General features: G+C 42.5%; 1 protein-coding gene across 1 annotated transcript; it reads left to right on the top strand.

Moving 5' to 3' along the window:
* The first annotated feature begins 296 nt into the window (after positions 1 to 296).
* On the top strand, positions 297 to 23,730 carry RUVBL1 (RuvB like AAA ATPase 1). The gene is made up of 11 exons (XM_074957654.1): positions 297 to 568; positions 1,501 to 1,587; positions 2,403 to 2,535; positions 7,192 to 7,343; positions 8,942 to 9,031; positions 9,926 to 10,075; positions 11,824 to 11,887; positions 15,240 to 15,438; positions 19,170 to 19,272; positions 22,715 to 22,806; positions 23,144 to 23,730. Exons 1-11 carry the CDS (start codon positions 428 to 430, stop codon positions 23,301 to 23,303), a joined length of 1,371 nt encoding a protein of 456 aa, XP_074813755.1. The 5' UTR covers positions 297 to 427; the 3' UTR covers positions 23,304 to 23,730.
* Positions 23,731 to 25,815: the final 2,085 nt, after the last annotated feature.

Below are 25,815 nucleotides of genomic sequence, written 5' to 3'. Positions count from 1 at the left end.
CCTGGGAGGGGAGTCTCCTAAGCCTGGGAATCCCCCTATCACACCTCCTCCCATGCCCCACGCGGATCCTGTAATTCCTTTCCCTAGCCTCTGTAACCCTCCTCTGCAAGCCTTGGCTGGGCCCTACAGAGGCTACCTTATCCCGGCCCAGTAGCTCCAGAGCAAGCGGGCGAAGCCGGAACCTCTACTAAGAGCGCAAGGGGAAGTGGATGGGCGGGCTGTCTCAAGCCTTCCCAGTAACAGACACATGCCCTCTCCAATAAGCAGCGAGGATCGTGCGGCGCTGGCCAATGGCAAGGTAGAGGGCGGGATTAGCTGGCCAGGCGCCGGGAGCCTTGGTAACGCGCGGGCCGCATGTTACCCGCGCCTGTCTGAGGGAGCTGCCGCCCGGTGTCTCCCCCGCAGCCCCGAGCCCGTTGCCGCCGGGATGAAGATCGAGGAGGTGAAGAGCACGTCGAAGACGCAGCGCATCGCCGCGCACAGCCACGTGAAGGGGCTGGGGCTGGATGAGAGCGGCGCGGCCAAGCCGGCGGGGGCCGGGCTGGTGGGGCAGGAGAACGCCCGAGAGGTGAGGGGCCCCGACCCACAGGCGGCCGGGGTGGGAGCGGGGGTGCCCAGAAGGCAGAAAGGGCCCCCGTGGCTGAGCGGCGAGGCCGTTGTTGCGGGGCTCTGCTGCCCGTTTGCACATCCCGCCCCCTCGCGCAGGGCCCCATCCCTTACCCGCGCTGGCGCCGAAACAGCCAGCTGGGCGCTGAAATGTCTGGCCCGGCTGCTTCGTGGGGCCCTCTCCCGCGGCCACTTGGAGGGGCCAGAGTCCAGCTGCTTAAACCTTTGTCTCTCCTGTGGGCCCGCTGGTAAAACTCCAGTTCCATGCGCCCTGCAGGCCTCCTCAGTTTAACCTCCGCTGGGGCAGCTCACCCATATAGCACTACGCATCCACAGATGTCAAAGCACTTTACAACAGAAGATTGGTGTCGTCATTTGTTTCTTCTGGTGGGGAAACTGAGGCACAGAGCGGCACAGTGACTTGCCCAAAGTCCCACAGGAGTTCATTAGCATAACTTGGGTGGAACCCAGATCTGCTAACTCTGAGACCCGTGTCTTATCCACTGGACCACACTCTCATGTGTCTTTCTTTATACCCTAAATGTTTTAAGAGCCACTCCAGTCTCAAACGCTTATAGGTACATGTAAGAAGTTTGCGTTTACAGTAAAATGTCAGAACTCCTGGGCTCTGTTTGCACTTCTGCCACAGATTTTCATTGATCTGGGGAAATCACTTCTGTCTCTACCTGAGTTTCCCCATTTATTATTGAGATCACACTTAATCTTAATGGTGTTATGAGTGGTAATTCTTATTAAGCACGGTGGGTTCCTCTGGAATGAAAGATGCTCTGGCAGTGTAAAAGTATTATTGTGTCTAAACTGGTTGAGAATGCTCCTTTAAGGTAATCTTTAGGTGTTCTGATAAATATCTAAATTAATTTCTTTAATTTATAGGCTTGTGGTGTTATAGTGGAATTGATCAAAAGCAAGAAAATGGCTGGTAGAGCTGTGCTGTTGGCAGGACCTCCTGGAACTGGCAAGGTATTGTCTGTCTTCTTAGTGCTGAAGCTGTTTTCTACCACTCTATCTTAAATATAGTGGGGTCAAATATTTCCTAGTAATAATTTCAACAGATACCTTCTCCAGTTACTGGAGCTTTTTTTAAGTATAAACTTGAGCCAAAGTTGAGCCAGTATTGATCCTTGCTCCAAATTGTATTTTGCCATGTTATGAGCATGCGGTGGCAGTGTCCCATTCTAGTGCCAACATTGTAAAAACCACTTTGCGTACATGAGTGAATGAAAACGTAATATGAAGTGTGTGATTTTTAAAGAAAGGTCTTCTTAAACATATAAATTTGGGGGTTTAAAAGCATTTTAACTTTTGTATTTTGCACTTTACAAGTCTTAACACCTTTCATACTGAATGTTAATAAGACACGGCGCAATACTACTAAACTGTTTTATGACTAGCTTGAAGTGTTTCTTGGCAGTGCTTTATAATCCTTGGATAAAAGCCATGGATGTAAGGGGAAAGTGCTACAGTTGTATATGAGAAAGTAGAGTGGGAGAACATAGGACCTGGGAGTCAGGATTCCTAGGTTCCACTTCTCATTCTTCCATCATCTCATTGGAGGCACTTGTAGTGCTCTATTTATAAAATTGAGCACTGTGCGGCTTAAAAGAATATTTTTAAAGCACTTACAGATTCTTGGACAAAAGGTGATTTAATGAGCAAAGTATTTTAACCTTCTGGAGTGGCAATCGTCTTTTCCACAAGATCTTTTAGTCATTATACATTTATTTCTCATGAGAATTTTTAAGTGTGTAATAGTTCAGTCTCTTGAATTTTTATAGACTGCTTTGGCTCTAGCTATTGCTCAAGAGTTGGGAAGCAAGGTTCCGTTTTGTCCTATGGTTGGAAGTGAGGTATACTCCACCGAGATCAAGAAGACAGAAGTCCTGATGGAAAATTTCAGAAGAGCCATAGGTAAGTGTTAAAATAGAAGAAGAGTAAAGTGTTTATGTTTGGGTTTTTAAAAAAAGAAAAAAAAATTTGAACAACAAAACACTAGGTTTTTCCAGTAGTTCTGCTGAGGGGCCATGTTTTCATTGTTCTTTTCAATGTTCTTTTAGCCATGTTTCATTTGGTCTTGTTCCTCATCTTAGCTGAGTCAGTATGGGTTTTCTGCCCTTTGAAACTTAATGCAGTGTTCATGTCTTTGTCACCTCAGTTATTCCAGTTCATCTCCCTTCCAAGGTTGTGGCGGGGGAAACTTTTCCATTCTCTTGCCTTGTCCTCCAGGATGTTCTCCTGTTCCTGCATATTGTTGCTGGACAAAGTTAGAAAAAAAATCTCTTTAGAATCTGTCAACATGAGTCTTAGGTCTGGAGCGTTTTGTAGAGAGGGAAATGCTCCTCTTTTTCTCTTGACAACATTCTCAATCCCTGCTAGCCAAAAACTTAAACCTAAGTCTCCTACATATCAGTACTTTGCCTGACATTTTATTCTAAGTGAGCACAAGAAAATGTTCCATGCTAGTAAGATGAGTATCTTATTAAGTGGTAAATGCATTCTAGAATTAAAGAGGAAATTAACTTGAATTGTCTGGGTTTCATTTTATCTGAAAGAACAAAGTTAAATTTGCAACAAAAGATCATTGAGTCTTTAAATTAATCTTCTTGTATTACTTTTATATGATTGCTACTGACAACTGATAAAGTCAGTCAAAAATGTCCCTTGGATGCATTTGGATTACATAAAGATAGCCTAATTGTTTTCAGTCTGAACACAGCATCAGTTAATTTCCCTGGCTTCTATGTAGTGATTCACCATGGACTTCAGCTAGGTATTTGGTGAAGAATCTCTCTCAAGCCTGCAACCAAACAAAAGTGTCCCATTGATTACTATAAAAAAGCAATTTTCAGTAGTCTAATCTGTAAGTTACCGTTAGGTTGGCAGAGCTTGCGAGGAGGGAGATCAGAGATGAGAGAGAGCAGTCTACAGTATTTCCTTGATGTGATGAAATTCCTTGTCAGAGCTTTGGAAACTTGAACCAGCAGATGAAACCTGTCTCCATATTGTCATTCCTAGAGATAGCAGTAATTTAACTCCCTCTAGTTAACAGCCGACCACATTGTTGGTGCTTCACATTCCCTGCGGGTCAGCACACGGATGCTTTTAAACAAAGAGTGGTGCTAGTGAAAGACTGAAATTCTTCTATTCCCTTTTGTTGAATTCCATGTCAGATTTACCTAATGCAAGTTATTGTAAAACATTCCTTTGGGGAGATTTGTTTCTTTTAACACCACTTACAAAAAATCCAAACATATTTTAAAGGACTAATAATAAGCCCCTATTTTACATGAAGTAAACACTTTCCAGTCATGCTCAGATCTAATTTTTTACTTTCATTGTCATAAAAAGGAATTTCTAGTGCATGTTTTCAGAAAAGAGTTTTGTTTTCTAATTGGAATAACCCCAATGCAAGGCATGTGATGACTGTAAGATAACACTTCTTAGGTGTAGGAGCAACTTGTCTCAAGTCTCACTGTGATCCTGACACTTACAGTGTGCTATGTCATGTGATTCTTCGCATAGCAGGTCACAACATGTGTGGCCTGTTATACATCTCATGCATAGCACTTTCAGTTGGTTTAGCCACTGCAGTATTATTGAAATGATTCTGACTAACAGTCAAATACCTGAGTCTCATTCACAGGGTTTCTTATTCTTGGATGCAGCAAGTGTCTGCTGTGTTTGGGGACAGTACCCATACGGACAGCCACTAGTGCATCAGATTCTCCAATTGTTCTGGGCCCTGCTCATTGACATGCTTCCTAACAATGTACCCAGTGTGGGTCCCATCTCTCGTTTAGATTGTTTTCTTTGCCATATTGAAGGTGCTCTCTGTCAGAATTATTATTGTCAGGATTCCTTAATACTAGAGTTATTATCAGGGTCTGACATGTGCTTGGTGCTGTTCAGGACTCATCAAGACAGGCAGTCTCTGCTGTGGAGAGCTTATGGTTCATAAAAGACATAAAAAGACAAGATGTACTGGGACTAGAAGATTATAGGGCAATTCTGTCCTCTGATTTAAAAAAAGAAAAAAAAAAAAGTAGCACAGATGTTAATCCTGTACAGAGCTTATTAGCATTTGGCAAAGATATTGACAGAATATGTTAAAGCACAGTTACAGTCAAAAATCTCTCTTAAAATAGCCACTGCTTAAACAGTATATTTATTCCTTATGTCTCCAACCTATACTTGCTTACGTGGCAAACAAAATTTTACTCCTCTTAGTACTGTTAAGCCAATAAATACAGGACCCCATAAGTTCCATTTCTGGAATCATGCATCTGAATATAACCACAGGAAATACCTCCATTAGAGAGCTCTTTGACCTAGATCATCTTCATATCTAAACTCCAAATTTGCCTCTTGCCTAAAATAAACCTTGCTCCTACTACAACCAATTAAAATCTCTAACAACTAAGGAGCAATAATAAACAATTCATACCATTGGCTAGAGCAACCACCATTAGCTGTAAATTTCTGTGATATACTATCTTCCCTGCATCATTTCATGTTACTTAAATAATAAGGTGTTCAAAGCAGAGACTTGTTAATTTCTCTGTTAAAGCACACCCAAGACGCTATATAGAAATGTTAAATTTCTGAAATTATATTCTATGTGATGTGTATTGCAGGGTATTTGACAACAAAGGTAAACTAACAATTCCACTGAAAATTATCAAACTCTTTAATTGACATTTATGTCTTACTTTAAAAAGCCCATTCTTAATACGAGACCAGCAGGGGGAGACAGACCCATATTATTTTTGTCAAAATTATATCCCCCGCCCCCACCATCAGCAACTCAAGATTACTGGTGAAGTGTCTGATCCATGTCTTTATTTCAAAGCAAAATGTAAAGCTACAAAACAAGGGAACTTTTATAGGGTTCTGGTGACCTCCAGTCCTGTACAGAATGAGTTCCCTTGTATCTCAATACAGTCCACTTGTTGTTTTTGGGATGGTGTACGAACCTCATAACATATGTATTTTACAGTGCCTGTTGAGGAGTGGATTCTTTGAACTTTCATGTAGTTGGAACCTTTCCACAATAGTGGTGGTGTTTATTCTTAGGATAATCTGACCATAAAACTCTCTCCACCCCATATTTAGAAATTTAAAATATAAATTAAAGATTTGATTATAGATGGCCATAGAGGGAGTACAGTAACCCCTCACTTAACGTCCTCTTGCTTAACATTGTTTCAACGTTACGTCCCTGCTCCATTACAGAACATGCCCATTGAAAGTTGTGCAATGCTCCCCTATAATGAGCTGGCAACAGGCCCCCTCCCTCCCCGCTGGCGGACCCCGCTGATCAGTGCCTTCCCCCTACTCCCCCCGCCTCCTGCCCATGGCAATCAGCTGACTTGCAGCGTTCAGGAGGCTGGGGGGAGGAGCAAGGAGGCTGCGCACAGCCTCCCCCTTGCGTCCTGAATGCCACAAACCAGCTGATTGCAGGAGGCAGGGGAGGGAGGGAGAAGGCTGCGCACCGCGTCCTCTCTCCTCCCCCCAGCCTGAATGCTGCAAGACAGCTGATTGCCACGGGCAGGAGACGGGGGAGCAAGAGGAAGGCGCTGATCCATGGGGTCCGCCGGCGGGCAGGAGGCACTGGGGGCGGTGTGTAGGGGAGCTGATACGGGGGCTGCCAGCCTGTGTAATACCTGCATTAAATGGATTATTTAAAATGTATATAATGCCTTTTGTCTGGCAGTAAATTTTCCCTGGAACCTAACCCCCCCATTTACATTAATTCTTATGGGGAAATTGGATTTGCTTAACATTGTTTCGCTTAAAGTCACATTTTTCAGGAACATAACTACAACGTTAAGTGAGGAGTTACTGTAATAGATGCTATGGTAATGGGAGTCCTAGAGAAGTACACAGACTAGAAAAGTCTGCATATCTCTAAAGGGGCTCTACTGTCAGAAATCCAGGAGTGGTTTGAATTTTGCACACCACCAGAGGTCTCTTAATTATGTATGTGGTTCATCTTTGGCTATAATATATTAATTTAAAAAACAAACACTAAATATTAAACGTTAACCTCTGTCAGAATCTCTTTAAAATAAAATAGTTAACATGCATTTTTATCTTTAACTTTGTTACATCTGATGAAGTGAGCTCACGAAAGCTTATGCTTAAATAACTTTGTTAGTCTCTAAGGTGCCACAAGTACTCCTTTTCTTTTTGTTACTAGAATCTCTAAAGTTACATGAAGGCATTGGTTTTTAAAATCTCAGTGTCCCTAATACCATCACTGTTGGTCAGGATTTTGGCTTAAACTGCATGAATGTCCTTAGCTTTCCGATTAAGTGACCTGGGGATCAATTTTCTCTCCTACTAATATTAAAAAAAAAAAAAAAAAAAACCAAGGTATTAATTTTATTTTCTAGTTTCCAAAGTAGGGAATTACCATGAAGTACATTGTAGTATGTAGACACCCTCAGTGCTCTCAAGTTTATAGACATTGGCCAGAATGACTTCTAGATGGTGAGAGTCAAGAATAATTAAATGTAAATGGCCACTCATTTAAACACTGCAATTCATCTAAACTATTTCTTGTAGGATTGAGGATAAAAGAGACCAAGGAAGTTTATGAAGGTGAAGTCACAGAATTAACTCCATGCGAGACTGAGAACCCGATGGGTGGATATGGCAAAACTATTAGCCATGTAATTATAGGACTCAAAACAGCAAAAGGAACAAAGCAACTGAAGGTATATATGATAAATTCTCCGGCATGTCATTCTGTGTCCCAGATATGCATCCTTGCACCTTTTGTTCCCATCTTACCTAATTTTGTTATCTCTAGCCCAGTACCAAATAAAGTTAAAAATAGCCCATTTCTCCCCCCTGTCACCTGTGTACTGGTAGTGAACAAGTTGACCTGTTCATATTATATAGAAATATTACTCTTGGGTCTCTTACTAGTACTTTAAAGACTTAACTTCACATAACCTTCTGTGTTCAGCTACAGGGGGATTTGTTGATCCAGGGGTCCTCTGAAAACTGCCATTTCCCCTAACTTTCCCCACCAAACACACACCTTCAGACAGCTCAAAGGATAGCTCAGACTGCAAGAAATGCCTGAGTGTGCCACTTTGATAGCATTACCAGCCCCATGGAATAAAGGACTGAACTCAGGAGCCAAATGGATCTGCCTCTCCAGGGCAGCACATTTTGCTGGTATGTGATGCTGAGCTTGACCCCAACTACAGCTCCATATTTATAACAACAATTAAATACACAAGAAAACACTTTTTTTTTTTAAACTGGTACTCCACCTGAATATTGGAAGATAGCTTCTTGAAATCTTGCCTGTATTAGTGTATATTATTTCATATGTTCCTTGCCTCCTTTTTATGTTAAGGAGGAAGGTCCAGTGGTCTGAACATGTGGCTGGGAGCCAAAAACCCAGTTCTGTTCCTAAGTCAGACCCTGACTCCCTTTGTTTCTGTAGACAAGTCACTTAATCTGTACCTCAGTTTTCCTTCCCTATACAGTATATAAAATGGCGATAAGAGAATTTACAGCAGCATCTCTGCTGTTTAGCACGTATTGTCTTCTCTTTGTTCATTTTGAAGATGCAAAGTAAGAGAATCCTTAGTGGAAGTAAATGAACCATCCACCCAAAAAAAACAAAAGCACATGCCATGTTCTGGCTTCCACCTTGCTCATTTAGTAACTGCATGTAGGAAAGAGAACAAAAGGTCAGTAGATAATCACGATGGTCCCTTCTGACCTTAAAGTCTGAGTCTATGAATAAAAGGGTCACATCACGCCATAAAAACATAAAAAGACTTTTGAGTGGTCAACAGGTGCAGTCTATTCCAGAACTAACAGCTAGCCCTTTATAGGGTTTGACTAGCAGCCAAGAAAAGCACTGCATCCTGAGAACAAAGAGTATATCAGTATGAAATGTAAGGCATCCTCTTCCTGATATATACCAGCATCCTCACAACTTGGCACAATGCAATTTGTATTATAACATTAATTCATCAGAAAAACAGATTAGGCAAGAAAAGTTTAAATACTCTCTGTAAATAAAAGTTAAGTAAAATAGTAAATATGGCTTAGTCACAAAGCCTCTTCCTCAAATAGCAGGGGAAGTGAATAAGGAAATTTTACAATACCCTTTGTGCAGCCTGTTCTAGGTCTTGCCCTAAAGATTGAATTGAACCTCAGAATTTTCAACTTTGTGAAATCTTAACTCATTTTGTCCGACTGTCTAACAAGCTTTGGTTTAAATCTCTTGTTTCATGCTCATTCTGCAATACAATGGAACTGTCTAATCTCCCATGTTGTTTGTCTCCAGTTGGACCCCAGCATCTTTGAAAGTTTACAGAAGGAGCGAGTGGAAGCCGGGGATGTGATTTACATTGAAGCAAACAGTGGAGCTGTCAAGGTAAAGCCAAAACATGCCTTGACTGTTACCCTGCTTTGTGTACTCAGAGAACTTCCAGTGTCCCTCTGCCAAAGGCCCTGTGACCTATTAACCTTATTTGGCTTGGACAGGCTGGATAAGACTGTGTAAAAGAAAGGCCCGGGACTTTGCTGCTGTGGAGGGAGACATTCCTCCTGCCTCAAGACAGGGTGGTCATCCAGTTCACAATTAAGGTCATCTTGGCAAGGAAGCCGTCCCTGCAGCTGTCTGAGATGAGCTTTCTTTCCTTTAACCTTTAAGACCAAGACATCTTTTCGAAAGGGAGGGAAAAAACCCAAACAACTTTAGTCATTCTCAAACTGAAATATGCAGTGTATTTAATCTTTCTTTTATCTCTGATATTTTCTCCACAAGATGTATGCATGTAGAAGGGAATACTGCATTAGTTAGCATTCTTTTTATATCTGATTTAAAATGTAGTGTACAGTGATACTTGCTGTTTAATGGATGAGCATAATATTTCGTATCGTATAATAAATCACCCACCTACAAAGAAGTCTTGAACAGTTCTCCCAATCTCTAGTTAATCTGCTGGATTTGTCCTTTAGCAGAAATTGCATACAGTTAAAAGAAGAGCAGAGGGAGGTGGAATATTCAGTGGGAAAATATCAGGTGTTTTTTAACAGGGTTTTTGAGCCTTGATCAGTAGATAGGATATGCATGTTGCTAAGCGGGGAACAAGGCATATTCTGAAGTGTCAACCAAAGCTTGTCAGGACTGGAACTGTGAACCAAGCCCTTTATCAACTGTATGTCACTCAAAGTCTTGGCAATGAAACTAACTGTATACGTGTGTTTCTCTTCCCACTCTACCTCTCTTCTCCTCCTCCACTCCTCCACCCACTCTTTTCCACAGAGGCAAGGCAGATGTGATACTTATGCGACAGAATTTGACCTTGAAGCTGAAGAGTACGTCCCCTTGCCAAAGGGTGATGTACACAAGAAAAAAGAAATTATTCAGGATGTCACCCTTCATGACCTGGATGTGGCCAATGCTAGACCTCAGGTACTTGACTCTAGAGACTAAATCTGTGCAAAAAACTGTTTTTAGCCTGAGGATGGGCACCAGACTAACCCAAGGGCATGTGGGGAAAGGGTGAGAAGCAGTGAGGATGGGGAATGCTGCAGGCTGTGGGTTCTGCTCACTCCACTGAAAACATGCCATTATTGAAAAAACAGTAGGTAGCACCTTGAAACCCATCTTCTCTCCCTTTTCCTGCAGTTCCTGGCCACAGAACCAGCTCCATAAACGTTCAGGGAGCAATTTGCTTGCTCAGTCTTTGTGTATCTGCTCTTGAAACTCTTGGCAGCAAGAGTACATTTCCCAGCCCCACAGACACATTGGTAGATGCTCTTCATCCCATCCAGCAAGTAGCTTTCTGGTGAGTGAAGGAATAGCCAAGGGGCCACAAAAAACAATAAAAAATGAGAACATGAACAAAGGACAGAAAGGAAAAAAAAATAGCAGCAAGTGAGAAAGGGGGCAAAGCAAAAGAGGTGCAAGAATGAACAATTGGAGAAAAAAGTGTCAGAGCATAGTACCAGAGAATGCCAGGAGAAGAGGGTACCAACCCAATACATCACAAGGATGGCTTCCTCAAAAGACGTCGGGGAACCACTGCACTAGAAGCTAAAGCATAATCTGTGCCAAAAAAGACCCTAACTAACCAAAAAACCTAGGGGCTGAAGCTAATACGAGGTTTTTATATGGAGCTATTCCCATCACCACATGAAGAGTAGGTTACTTTCCATCCTCAATACTTAAAGACATGAACTGGCAGCAGCCAGCAGGTCTGCATTGTTTTTATTTATTAAAATGTTGTGGATACACATTAACTTCCTTTGCTCTGTAGTTTATTGTTTCATCGGCCATGAAATGGGAACTGCAAACACTTTGATAAATGATCTTTGCTTGTCTGACTTCAGTGTAATTTCTGTAAGCGCTCCTGTATCCTTTAGAAATGTTTAGTAACTTAATATACTCCCCAGTTACTTGCAGTAGCACCTTAAGCTTTCTACAGTAGCAAACTTTTTGTATAGGGAGTGTTTTTTCCTCTTTTCCCCAATATTGGGAGGTCACCACTTTGCCAAGCTGTGCTGTATACGGACAGTGACTTTAAAAAAAAATAAAAATAAAAATTCATATAGGTTCTATATGTGAAGCAACACTCTCAAGGTTGACATACCCACAATTTGACACTCCAGCCCCTTGATCTACTTATTTCAAAATAATCTCCCTTATAAACAAAAAAACCCCCACTAGACTCACCCTACAAAAATAAGGGATGTAAAAGTCTTAAAATCCCAACACAACCATCCATCTATTGGAAAGTTGAACACTCACAGTCCAAACAGGCAGCTCCAGCCTTTCTGCTCTCTGATCAGTTCCATTTGTGTGAGGAGGGAAATTGACAATGCTGTAGGAAAGGGTGTTAAACTTTGAGCTCTCTCACTGTTCTCTCTCAAGTCCAGACCTAAAAAAGGAGTGAAGAGGCATTCTTTTAACTAAAAAAGGATAAATTTGGAATCCCAAGGCAGTGACGTGATAATGGGTTGGACAGTTGGATTAGAACAGAATCAGCCATTGTTACAGCTAAAATATTACAAAGGACCCCAAATAAATGATTATTCAACTTTGTATCCTAAAGGTGTAAAACCCTACCGTCTATAATAGCCTGGTCCATATCAAACCTGGTGCATTGAGCAACAGCACAGGAAGGAGAAATTGTTGATCTCTAACTTTGCTTTTTCCAGGGTGGGCAAGACATCCTTTCCATGATGGGACAATTGATGAAGCCTAAAAAAACTGAAATTACAGGTATAAAAATTACTTGTACCACATCTTAACCCTCAACATAAGCTATACATATGCCTACTAGACAAGGAGTTGAAAGAACTGAATTTATTTAGCAACTCTAATGGTGAATTATTTCAGAATACTTCAGAAAGTCGCAAGTTAGGTGCCAGCAGTGCAGTGACTGGAATCAAATGCAGCACCATTATCCAAATAATAATATCCCATATGTTGCTTAAGACATTGGAGCCCATTTTATTGAGAGTGAAAGTTAGTCAGGGCACTAGGATTTATCTCCCTGTTCTTTCAAAATGGTGCCACTTGATATGGTAGGGGACCCAAACATTCCATGAAGGAACAAACCAATACAATTCTAGAACTAAATTCTTCTTTCACCTTGGAGTGTGCTACCTTTCTCATATTATGCAACTGTACAATAGTTTTGCAATGTAGCAAAATGGCTGTGAAAGGATCGCTGTTGAGTGGTTCTGTGTGGCATTGACTCACCTATAGCAACAGCCCATGGACTTTAATATGGGTGTTATAAGTGGAACTGATTCTCTTCTTACCTACAAATCACAGAAGGAAAAATACCTACAGTAAAAATCTTTTGTCCTTTTTGCTTTGAAAGAAAAGGTGCTTCAACAAGTATCTTACTTAAATTCAGGTCAAAATCTGTTTCAATACTAAAATTGAATGATGCTCTTTTGAAGTATTCCACCTCTTGCAGAGATCACCTTCCATATTCTAAAGTCAGACTATATCTATGTAACATCTTGCACAGCTTTGAGATCCATATGTTCAAAAAGCTAAGGAATTATATTTTTGCTTATATTCAAATGTTACGTTAAAATAAACCAGCAGTATTTAGTTTTCCTTCCAGTCATGCTTGGAAACATGGTCAGAGTTCCTCACAAGCTATGCAAGTAGGAGAACTATCCTAGTTGAAAGTACTAAGAATTTGGCCTTCATGCAGATGATGATGCTTATACTTAGATGAATAACAGAATTCTTCTCGCACTCTCACAGTCTGATGCCTCAGTGTATTTTCACGTGTTTTAACTGTGGAATGTATAAATGTGAGATAGAAAACAATGGGTATTGTGGAAACATTGAAATTGGGAAGAGAGCAATTTTATACTGGATCAGACCTGAGGTCAGTCTTATCCAGTATCCTGTCTGACAGTGGTCAGTACCAGATGCTTCAGAGGAAAATGCAAGAATCCTGCAGTAGGCAGATGTGGGGTAATCTGCCCTGACCAGCCTATCGTTGCTGTTCTCTTATAGTTAGAGATTAATCCCTGAAGTATGAAATTTCGTATTCCTTCTAAAAATTTAGCATTAATTTTAACTCTATTTTTTATATCTATGTACGTGTCCTGCTCTTCTTGAATCTTGCGAAGTTCTTAGCCTCAAGAACTTCATGTGGCAAGGAGTTCTATAGCCTAATTGCATGTTGTGTGGAGATATGGTATATTATTTTTGAATTTGCCACCTTTAATTTCATTGACTGTCTTGTATTACAATACAAATAAAACAAAAGTTCCCAGTCTAATGTCCCCTGTTGTTCATCTCTGTAGGTAAATCAACTAGTCCTTTTAATCTCTCTTCACATGAGATTTCTGTGCCCTTAATCATTCTCATCACACTTCTTTGACCCGTCTTCATTTTGCAATATCCTTTTTGAGACAGAATGACCAATACTCCACATTATTTCAGATGAGGCTGCAGCATTGATTTATATAATGACTTAATATTTTCTGTATTATTCTCCATCCCATCCCTTGTGCATTCTACATCTTGTTTAGTTTTTTTTTCCCCACTAAAGATTGAGCAGAGATCTTTGGTCTGTCCATGACAACACCCAGGTCCCTTTCCTGAGTTGATAAAAGTGAATTTAAAAACTTTGTAAAGCATAAAGTAGTTCAAATTTTTCCCTACAATGTCCATTGCTTTGCATTTATGGACATTGAACTTTTCTTACCATCATGTTGCCCATTCTCCTAGCTTGGTTAGGTCCTCAGAAGTTCCTCCTAGTCCTCTCTGGACTTTGTCATCTGCAAATTTTGCTACCTCATTACTCACCACCCCCTCTCCAGATCATTAATTATTTTAAATGCTGAACCTAGTACAAAAGTTTAACCTTTTGCCATGATGAACTTTGACCATTTAACCTTATTCTTTGGTTTGTGTGTCCTAGCCAGTTTTTGATTCTTGACAATACTTTGCCTGTCACCCCATGGCTAATTGGCTTCTTTAGTAGCCTCTTGTGTGGGATCTTGTCAAAAGCTTTTTGGTGGGTAATCAGCTGAACTTGAGACCCCAGTGTGACCCTCTGGGCAAAAGGGCTGATGTGATCCTTGGATGCATAAACAGGAATCTCAAGTAGGGGTAGAGAGGTTATTTTATCTCTGTATTTGGCACTGGTACAACTGCTGCTGGAGTATTGTGTCCAGTCCTAGTTTTTATAAATCAAGAATAATATTGATAAATTGGAAAGGGTTCAGAGAAGAGTCACAGGAACAGTCAAATGATTAGAAAACATGCTTTATAATGATAGACTCAAGGAGCTCAGTCTGGTTAGCTTAGCAAAGAGAAGATTGAGTGGTGACTTGAGCATAGGCAATAAGTACTGACATGGAGACAAATACTTGATAATGGGTCCTTCAGTGTAGCAGACAAAGATATAACGAGATCCAACAGCTGGAAGTTGAAGCTAGACAAATTCAGACTAGAAATAAGGCATTTTTAAAACAGTGAGAGTCATTTATCATTGGAGCAACTTACCTGGGGTTGTGGTGGATTCTCCATCACTGACAATTTTCAAATCAAATATTTTTCTAAAAGATCTGCTTTAGGAATTATTTTGGGGAAGTTCCGTGGTGTGAGGTATGCATTAGGGCAGACTAGATGAGCACAGTGGTCCCTTCTGGCCTAGAATCCATCAATAGAGAAAAAGAAGTGTAAGACTAGTGAGACATGATTTTCTGTTGCAGAATCCATGTTGTGTTTTAATTTTGTTTTTCAAGTTGCTTTTTACACCATTGATGAGGGGTTGTGCTTACAAAATGGCCAGCTTTGTATACAAGTTCCAAGAACTGAAAGTGAGAAACAGTAACTCCCCCAGAACATGACTCTATATCATACTTTCATCTCTCTCTTATGCATATGAGAAAACATGGGAACTTGGGTCAATCTGACTCAAATCCCACAGAGACTTTGCATCACAGTTACTCACACATTCATGATAGGATATCAGTTTAGAATCAAGATGCTAGGAAAGTGGCATCCCCCACTTTAGTGTCTTAGGGTCCTTCACATAGCTGCAGAGAGCACTAACAGAACTACTAAAATGGTTTTCTTTCCTATCTCTTAGACAAGCTTCGAGGGGAGATAAACAAGGTGGTGAATAAATACATTGATCAAGGCATTGCAGAGCTGGTCCCAGGTGTGCTCTTTGTAGATGAGGTTCACATGCTGGATATTGAATGTTTCACATATCTGCATCGCGCACTAGAATCTTCTATTGCTCCCATCGTCATCTTTGCTTCCAACCGAGGAAACTGCATCATCAGGTACAGTTTTTAAAATTGAATTATGCATAAGAGTTAGAATTAGCTGTCTCCATACCAAGAACTATGATCTTTGAATGCTTTCATCTTTGGTGCTGATACACCTCTGATGATCATCTGGATGGATCATGAGCCACATTGAATGCTTGAGGGCTGCACCACAGGGAAAGAAAGATGACTGGGTTAGAGAGTTAGGTGGAAGTATCGTTTCTTCCTCTCGTGTTTCCAGGGACCCACCTTTCAATCCCTTCAGCAGCTGCCGCTGGCAAGTTTGTTTCCTTGTTCTACTATAACTGCCCTCTTCTTTGGCTTCCTTTAATGTACACATCTCCTGCCTGCCCCCCATCTACATTCAAAACACTGCTGCTAAGATCATCTTCCTGGAACTTGTTTCCCTCGTCCTCTTTGAGTCTTTTCTCTGGCTCTCGTTTCTGCACTGCAACAACTTTTAGCTTCTTGTTCTCCCCTTTAAAGCCCTTCTCAGCTTACTCCCTCCCCCACTTTCCACTTTTCTGTCCTATTGCATTGACTAGGCCTCTTGTGCTCCTCCAGCAATGCCAGCCAGTCCATCTCTCTCACAAGCGCACTCACTCTATCACATACTCACACTCTAAACTAGTCAATAAAATCACTCTATTTTCCTTCAGATCTCTCCAAGATCCACTTCTGCCATGTTGCCTGTGGTAAATTGCTAGCGGATAATTTCTAGATAAATTGCCAGTAGGGATTGCTACTGATTTTGTTTTAAGTGATTGAACCTGCAAACAGCTACTCTGTGTAATCAGATAATCTCACCCTTGCCCTTCCCTTCCCCAGTCCCCTGTGTTTGGTATACCCACTTGATGCATCTGGTCTTCAACTAGAAAGCTCTTTTGAGGAGGGACCATATCTTTCTGTGTGATGGTCTGCACCTAGCACACTTTAACCGCTGGACACTACTGTATTACAAATATTAAAATAAACTGTGCAAAGAACAGCAGCCCTGGAGTGGGAGACCTAGAGAAATGGTACCACCATATGGCTTTTGGAATCACATAGCTGATTCTTACCCTATGTTTGAACAGTTGTTACTAACCGGGTTCAATCATGGCTTCCCTCACCAAGAATTAGGTAAGGATTGGTATTGCATCTCCTTTGGACCCTGAAAAATACAAGGAAGACCTGTTTAAGGGATTGAATTCCCAAGCACCAGGACACAACTGCAGATACTGTTAAATAATTGACCTGGTAGTAGAGTATGTTAGTGACGGTATCTGTCATGTGGGAAGTCACAAAGTGAATGCCTTTCCTCTTGCCTTAAAAACAGATCATAGATTACTGTGGCAATACCTGAAAATCCATTGGCTTTAGTGTTTAACAGATCATACTACTAACCCAAGTATTTTAAATTGCTTTCCCATTTATATCTGCCTGCAGATGGCCCTTAACAGGATCAAGAGGTGTATCTAGACATTTGTATAATACAATTGGCTCTGTATCCTAATATGACTAGGAATAGCATTATATGAAAGCAGCATGCCATCTACTGGTGAACATAGTGAGAGATGTTTTCAGAAATTTACTTTCTTGCTGACCCTTTGCATAGCTTCCTTTAGGGGGTCGTGAGCGGAGCCTGAAGCATTCAAATACTGGTACCGAGTTTGGAAATTGAAAGGTCGTCATAGTTAGCTAAGGAGTTCGTAGATCTAGAATCCTTGGTGTCACTTTTCCCTGATAAAAGAAGAGTTCTAGGGACTATACTGTACGCTTAATGCACAGTCTTGCCCTTGCACCTCTCAGTCTGCTGGATCACTAACGTGGAATATAAACAACTACAATACTAGGTGAGGGGAATAAAGGAGATAGTATGGAAAACTGAGCAGTGTGATGGCTGGTTTAAGCAAAGAAGATGCTCTCAATGTTCAGTACTGCATATAATTTCTGCTTTATTGGTTAAACACTACAGCAAAAATAATTTACTCCTTGCTGAAACATGTACAATATACTTGGGAATATCAGACAGGTGTAGTATGCATGTTCTTTAGGGACTGACTAGCACTATGAGAACAAGCTATAAAGAAGCTGGCACCAGCTAATTCCCACCTTTCCGTATTGCTGTGTGAAATGATTAAGAGTGCAGGGGAAAGAATATTTTCATTTTAGGCTGTTCCAGGTTTAGCGTACAAACTCCGGAGTCTGTTCTCCCTTGTCATGGACATAGTTCCCGTTAGTATGTCTTGTGTGAGTGTGCCTGGTGGGAGAATAAACCCTTCTGTCCACAGATTGTTTTATCGTAGCCTGACTCGGTTGCCAATATCTAAACCAGGGGTCGGCAACCTATGGCACGCATGCCCTGCTCAGCCCGCTGCCGAACCCAGGCCAGGACCCCGACACGCAGGAGCGTGCCATTAAAAATCCTGCCCACCCCGGCCCACTCTTCTCCGTCCCCCCCGGCGGGCACAGGGTGAAGAATCTTGGTCCTGCCAGTTGCTGCTGCAGGGCAGGCAAGTTCTCCCCTCCCCCACCTCTTCCCCCAGCATGCTGGGTTCCTGCCCCTCCTCCTTTCCCTCCCTGCCACCGATCAGCAGATGGCTCTTGCGAGGGAGGGGAGAAGCGGAGCCGCAGCGCGCTCGCTGCTCTGGGGAGGAGGCAGAGAAGAGTTGGGGAAGGGGGGTGGAATCATGGCATATCCCCTCCAGCCCCCTGCCATGAGCCTCTGTGGGCAGGGGGCTGGGAGCAACCCCACAACCCTAGCCCACACCCCCAGCCTCCTGCCCTGACCCTTACACCCCCCCACCCCATGCCCTGACTCCTGCATGCTCCTCACACACCCCTAGCCCTGACTCCTGCACCCCACACACATACCCAGCCCCCCCACCCCATGCCCTGACTCTTGCACCCCCCCACATTCCCACCTCCACCCTGGGCACCAAATGGGAGCTCCTGCACCTCCACCCCACATTCCCACCTGCACCAAATAGGAGCTGCCCAGGTAAGCACTCCACACCCAAACCTTCTGCCCCAACCCTGAGCCCCCTCCCTCATTCTAGCTCCTGGCCAGACCCTACACCCCAACCCCCAGCCTGCTCCTTCACCCCCAGCCCTGTGCTCAGTGCACTCCCACCCTCAGCTCAGTGCAAAGAGAGAGAGAGAAAGAGAATGGGCTAGAACCAGGGAGAAGGTAGGTGCCCACTCTATGCGGCCAGGGCTGGGATCCCAGACTGGCAGTGGGCTGAACAGGGCCCTGGCAGGAGCTGGAGGACTGAACCCCAGACCGGCAGCGGGCTGAGCCATTCAGCCCACTGCTGGTCTGGGGTCCCAGCTGCCAGCCCTGCTCAGCCCGCTGCCGGTCTGGGATTCTGGCTGCCAGCCCTTTGCCAGCCAGAGTCCCGGCCACAGGCCCCGCTCAGCCTGCTGCCGGCCTAGGTGAATGGAACCCCAGGCTGGCAGCGAGCTGAGCAGGCTGGCGGTGTAAGATCAGCATTTTCATTTAATTTAAATGAAGCTTCTCAAACATTTTGAAAACCTTGTTTACTTTACATATGACAATAGTTTAGTTATTTAATATATAGACTTATAGAGAGAGACCTTCTAAAAAACGTCAAAATGTATTACCGGTACGCGAAACCTTAAATTAAAGTGAATAAATGAAGACTTGACACACCACTTCTGAAAGGTTGCTGACCCATGATCTAAACCAAGCCCATGTGTTGAACTCTGAATGAGGAGTCTGATCTCTCGTGTATCTCTTTCAGAGGCACAGAGGATATAGTGTCCCCTCACGGAATACCACTGGATCTTCTGGACCGGGTAATGATTATTCGAACCATGCTGTATACGCCTCAGGAAATGAAACAGGTAAGGGCTGTATTAAATACTACTTTAAAAGTCTCTGGAATTCCAGCCTATAGAGAGGTAAGAGCTAGCACTTGCCTACGTGTGATGTTACGTTGTAGCTATTTGATCTCTGCTTGGGCAGCAGGATTTACTCCCAGAACCATCTCTGTGCCATGAAGTCTCCTGTAGACATGGTGACTAACTTGCCTTTCTGGGTTGGTTTTTTGGTGTGTGTGTGTTTGACCAGTATGATGAACTAGAGTGGTAGAGTCTGAATTTTGCCCACGAAAGGGCTGCATTGGTAAATTGGCTGGGGCTTGAAAGGCAAACTTTATCTCACAAGAAAAGGAGTGGATTGCTGTTGCCCTTATCTCTAATATAGAGGTGCCATTTACACAATCTGTAGGTTCCAACGTGCAGTGCTTTTTTGCTTAATATGAAATGGGGCATTATGGGTTGGGACCTTTGGTCTCTGCAGGCTGCACCTCTATGTTAAAGATGAGGGTGGTTGTGTTGTAGAACTCTATAGACTGCTCTTCTGCGACTCCTGCCCTAGATGTACTTTCTCTATCTTTATCCTACTTCTGTCTCTGAACTTAACGAAACCATACAGTACCTTCCCCCCCCACACACACACTCCTAGGCGGAGTTCAGGAAGAGTTGTAGTGATACATTACTCAATGCCTCAAGACTTTCATGTGGGCCAGCACAGTGTATTGTGTATCGTGTATCGATTATAATCCTTGGGTGCCATTATGATGCATCCTGTCAAAGATCTTCCTCATTAGCGTCTCAATAGCGTGAACTGACATGATACAGGAGCCATTACAGTTTATCCTGTCAATTCTTTGTATTATTTAGGAGATAGTGTCAATGGCAGGGAGCGTTGTCACAAGATAATGGGCTCATGCTGCTGGATAAGTGCCAAGGTGAAGCTGAGGCATTTATCGAACATAAATGTAGAGGCAAAACCTCATTTCATTTGGTGTGAGGAGGCTTTTGTGAATTGCTGTTTCGAGGCATGCTCAGGATGGTTTTTGTGCACCTGAAAGGACAGCTGAAGCACTGTAGTGCAGATTACAATGGAAGTGGCCAGAGGGTACAGTAATACAATTGGGTTTTGTCTGTCTATAAAGCCAGTTTTAAAGTTCTGACTTGCTCTCAAAGCCTGGAGATTCAGTGAGGGTTGCCATTCTGTCCTGGATTTCTTCCTATTGTGCTTACATTTTCCTAGGATATGTTACGGTAGCAGCAGCATGTATTTTGAATTGCCTTTTGTAGAGTTGAACTATATTAAAATGTTAATTGACTTTGATAAAATATAAACTGGTGTGTGCTGTGCCATCACATTGGACACCCTCAACCGATCCCTGTAACCTATTAAATGATTAAAGATATAATATATAAACTGTCCACTCTCAAAAGTGTAGAGCAGGAACTGTGTGATTGCCGTGACCTGCTTGTGTGGGGGAAAGACCACAACAGTGCTGTTCCTAAAGCCATATACAGAGTCTTGCTGATTATGCCCAATAAACCATGGCACTCGGTGTTTAATGTGTCCATACTTAGACAATTCTACCTTAAGGACTGACCTCCACCTCAGGAGGTTGGGAGCTGACGCAACTGAGTTTCATTCATGACCAAATCGAGCTGTTTAAGTTTAAAAAAAAAAATCGCACAAGCCTTGGTTGGGGGTGGAGGGAATCACTTTGTTTTTAAATTAATTTTTGTATGGGTTTTCTCCCCTTTTTGTATTTTTTTTTGGCTAGGAAAAAGCAGTTTTCAGAGGCAATGTGCATTTTAAAAAAAAAACACAACTTTTTGCCCTTGCAGGGGGTCACATGAGAACTTTGAGCTCATTTTTTGAAAATAGTGAAACTTCACTTTTGACTGATTCAGAAATGGTCTGTGCAAAACTTTCACTTATGCCTGGGTAGTTTATAATATGTGTAAAATGCTTCTTAAATTTCTGTTGAGTGATGTAAATTAGCAACTTGTATACAAATTCCATTATCTAGCGTTAGTCTGAGAGCAAAGGAATACCAAATATCTTAATCCTACAATGATGTGGAAGAAACTTGCTTTACAATAAAATACCAGCCCTCATTTAATATTAAACTGATATGTATTGTCACACCTGTACTTGCATAATTGGGACTTCTGTTTTTGAACTCTCTCACCCAAACGCGTCTTCCGTTTTACAGCAGTTTTATATGTATTTGCTGGGTTTAGTGTCCTGATCTTATGTTCTTGTCACTGAGCAGTGCCTCTCACAAGCTAAAAAGTTATAAAAGTTGCTTTTTAATGTGGCATTAACTGACACCTCAAGGTATATTTCTGGAGCGTAGCAATAGCTGGAAGCTTGGAAAAATGAAGTTGATTTTACAAGTTTTTTTTTTTAAATCTCAAATCTAACATTAATTTGTAACGTTCTAAAAGCTGCTTCAAAATGTAATGTTTTTAGAGCAACTTCCTGCTGTGTCAAACCCCTCTCTCTTTCTTACTCTCTCTTCCCCCACTCCTGACTCCCCTGCTGCATTTTTATGGCTTTAATTTAAACGAGTTCTTCTTGATATCTTGTTTACAAAGCTGCCAAAGTGAAAAATACCTGTATTATATGAGGCTCGCAGTTCCAGAGTTATCTCAGCACTACAACACAACATCATTATCCAGGCTGCCCCTTATCACTCAGCTGGTAATACAGACTGCTGGGAGACTTGTCCCACTTTTGTTACAGCTTTATACACTCTTATTGGTGGTATCTTGCTCTCCAACTTTACAAAGATCTTCAAACTGGTACAAGCTTGCCACTGTTCTTGAAAGATTAGATTTTTCTTAGTGATTTTAGGGAGGGGCAGGTTTGAACCCTTATAAAGTAACTTTTTGATTTATTTTACCATCTTACTTATCAAGCGAATAAAAACTGTACGGTGTGGAGTGAGCAGCTGAGGGGAAAGTAGGGTTTGTAGGAGTGGGCTGTATAGCAGTGACAGAGTATGCATGATTGAGACTGGGGCATCTCTGTGCTTCTGTGTACACAGGACTCAGACTGCCGTTGTCAATAACTATGTGGTTGTAGTGATTTTCCCCTGTAAGCTTTATACTAGGCTTCTAATTACTGAGTAGGCTTAACCAGCCTTGCAACATCATCATGAAACTTTACCAACCCATGCAGTCCCTCCCCTGCCCTTCACAATGATGATTAATGAAGTCCAGAGGTATTCAGGATGATTTAGGATTTTGGGGGGGGGGGGGGGGTGTCTTGTTTTAAAGGATGCTGTGGATGTTTGAAATGAAAATCACATTTTTGTTTCATGTCTTATCTCTAAACAGGATATCCTGTCTGCCATTGTGTGCGTGTGCGTGTGTATTTATTTAATAAATTAACAAGCACGATATCTGCTACTGTCCAGACTGTTACATGACTGCTGCAGCTTCACTTCTCCACCTTATATCCCCACAGATCATAAAACTTCGAGCCCAGATAGAGGGAATTAATATTAGTGAGGAAGCCCTAAACCATTTAGGGGAAATTGGTAACAAGACAACCTTAAGGTAAGTAGAGCCCATTGGAATTTTCTCACACACTGCAAGGATTGGATCTGGAGGTGCTGTGGGATAGTACACAACACCCTTCCCAGAGTAAGAGTGAGCCTTAGTTGCTGGACAATGACCTCTAGCCCCCTAGGAATGGCTTTTAAACACTATCCAAAAGTGATAGTCCTCCCATTTCGAGGTACATTGGGCACTCCCTGGAATCCTGCTGCTCTTTTGCGCTTCTGGTACAAAGCTGTTTGGTAGGAATCTGACAAGGTTACTTGTACCCTTTTAGGAGTTTGTGCTGACGTGCTGGATTGTAACAGTTAATTCAGCCTATTCTCTTTGATCGCAGGTATGCTGTGCAGTTACTGACACCAGCTAACCTGCTAGCCAAGATTAATGGGAAAGACAGCATTGAGAAGGAGCACATTGAAGAAATAAATGAACTTTTCTATGATGCCAAATCATCTGCAAAAATCTTGGCTGATCAACAAGAAAAGTACATGAAGTAAAGCAGCTTGTTGCACATCATGTGCTTTGGAGTAACTTTTAACCCCTCCAAGGGTTGGCTTAATTATTGAAAGAGAAATAGGCAAGAGAAATGTTAATGGTTAATCGCCATTGGGACTGAAAAGTATTTAAATGGTAAGATGCTTCAAGACATGAAGCATAACAGCCCAATCTTCCTACTTTGCTGGCAAGCAATAAGATGCTCCCTGATGCCTGTAACATTTTATTGTCCCTTCTATTGAGTGTACATGAAATGATACACGGACCCATCATTTTTGCTTGTCCTTTAGATTTGGTTACAAAAATGCTCTAGGCTCAGGAAAAGCCTCTTGATTTCTTTGAAGCTGATGCTTAAGAATAGTCTGTTTTCTTTATGAACTTTGTTTGAATTTGTCTGAACAAGAGTTCTTCCTTCTAAAAATTTTGCAGTGATGTTTGTCTGAAGTGCTTTTTAATAAAATATTTCAAATAATGCCTCTTGTGCTGCTTTCATTCTGCATGCTGATCTGCCTGAAGAAATGGCCTCTCGTTTCTTCTGACCACGGAGCCATTGGCCATTATCTCTGAAAACTCATGGCGCGTGGGGGAGGTCCCGGACGACTGGAAAAAGGCTAACGTAATGCCCATCTTTAAAAAAGGGAAGGAGGAGGATCCAGGGAACTACAGGCCAGTCAGCCTCACCTCAGTCCCTGGAAAAATCATGGAGCAGGTCCTCAAGGAATCAATTCTGAAGCACTTAGGGGAGAGGAAAGTGATCAGGTACAGTCAGCATGGATTCACCAAGGGCAAGTCATGCCTGACTAATCTAATTGCCTTCTATGACGAGATAACTGGCTCTGTGGATGAGGGGAAAGCACTGGACGTGTTGTTCCTTGAGGCTTTTGACACTGTCTCCCACAGTATTCTTGCCAGTAAGTTAAAGAAGTATGGACTGGATGAATGGACTATAAGGTGGATAGAAAGCTGCCTAGATTGTCGGGCTCAACGGGTAGCAATCAATGGCTCCATGTCTAGTTGGCAGCCGGTATCAAGCGGAGTGCCCCAAGGGTCGGTCCTGGGGCCAGTTTTGGTCAATATCTTCATTAATGATCTGGAGGATGGTGTAGACTGCACCCTCAGCAAGTTTGCAGATGACACTAAACTGGGAGGCATGGTAGATACGCTGGAGGGTAGGGATAGGATACAGAGGGACCTAGACAAATTATAGAGGATTGGGCCAAAAGAAATCTGATGAGGTTCAACAAGGACAAGTGCAGAGTCCTGCACTTAGGACAGAAGAATCCCATGCACCTCTACAGACTAGGGACCGAGTGGCTCGGCAGCAGTTCTGCAGAAAAGGACCTAGGGGTTACAGTGAACGAGAAGCTGGATATGAGTCAACAGTGTGCCCTTGTTGCCAAGAAGGCTAATGGCAATTTGGGCTGTATAAGTAGGGGCATTGCCAGCAGATCAACGGACGTGATCGTTCCCCTCTATTCGACATTGGTGAGGCCTCATCTGGAGTACTGTGTCCAGTTTTGGGCCCCACACTACAAGAAGAATATGGAAAAATTGGAAAGCGTCCAGCGGAGGGCAACAAAAATGATTAGGGGACTGGAACACATGATTTATGAGGAGAGGCTGAGGGAACTGGGATTATTTAGTCTGCAGAAGAGAAGAATGAGGGGGATTTGATAGCTGCTTTCAACTACCTGAAAGGGGGTTCCAAAGAGGATGGATTTAGACTGTTCAGTTATAGCAGCTGACAGAACAAGGAGTAATGGTCTCAAGTTGTAGTAGGGGAGGTTAAGGTTGGATATTAGGAACAAAAAACTTTTTCACTACGAGGGTGGTGAAGCACTGGAATGGGTTACCTAGGGAGGTGGTGGAATCTCCTTCCTTTGAGGTTTTTAAGGTCAGGCTTGACAAAGCCCTGGCTGGGATGATTTAGCTGGGTATTGGTCTTGCTTTGAGCAGGGGGTTGGACTAGATCAGTGCTTCTCAAGCTATCTGATGTGGGGGACCAGCAATTCCCCCCCACAAATGTGTGCGCAGACCAGCAGCTGGTGGCTCGTGGACCAGCACTGGTCTGTGGACAACCACTTTGAGTAGCACTGGACTAGAGGACCTCCTGAGGTCCCTTCCAACCCGGATATTCTATGACGACTTTTAAGGTAAGGATGAGTGAAAGAAAAATAAAAGAGAATTTATATCTTGTTTGCTGCTTCATGACATAATTGTTTATCAGGATCTGATGTCTCTTTGCGGGGATGGGGGTGTTACTGCTTTGGGGGAACCAGAGATGTGGAGTGGAAGCTCTCTCAGTCCTGTCCAAAACCCTGGATCCTGTGAAGAGGCAGGGTATAATCTCTTTAACAAAGATCTCTTATTCTAGTTGTTAGGGTTTTTTTGGTTGTAACTCAATTGTTTTAAAACATCCTGATTAAAAATCACTTCCCTTACCAAGGAATACTCTGATGTGTCATCCTACTAGTTCTCTAGTCAACCATGTTTTCTCCCAGGAATATAAGGGTA

Source organism: Natator depressus, chromosome 7 (genome assembly GCF_965152275.1).
Source record: "Natator depressus isolate rNatDep1 chromosome 7, rNatDep2.hap1, whole genome shotgun sequence".
NCBI lineage: Eukaryota > Metazoa > Chordata > Testudines > Cheloniidae > Natator > Natator depressus.
This window is presented reverse-complemented; position numbering and strand designations above follow the sequence as displayed.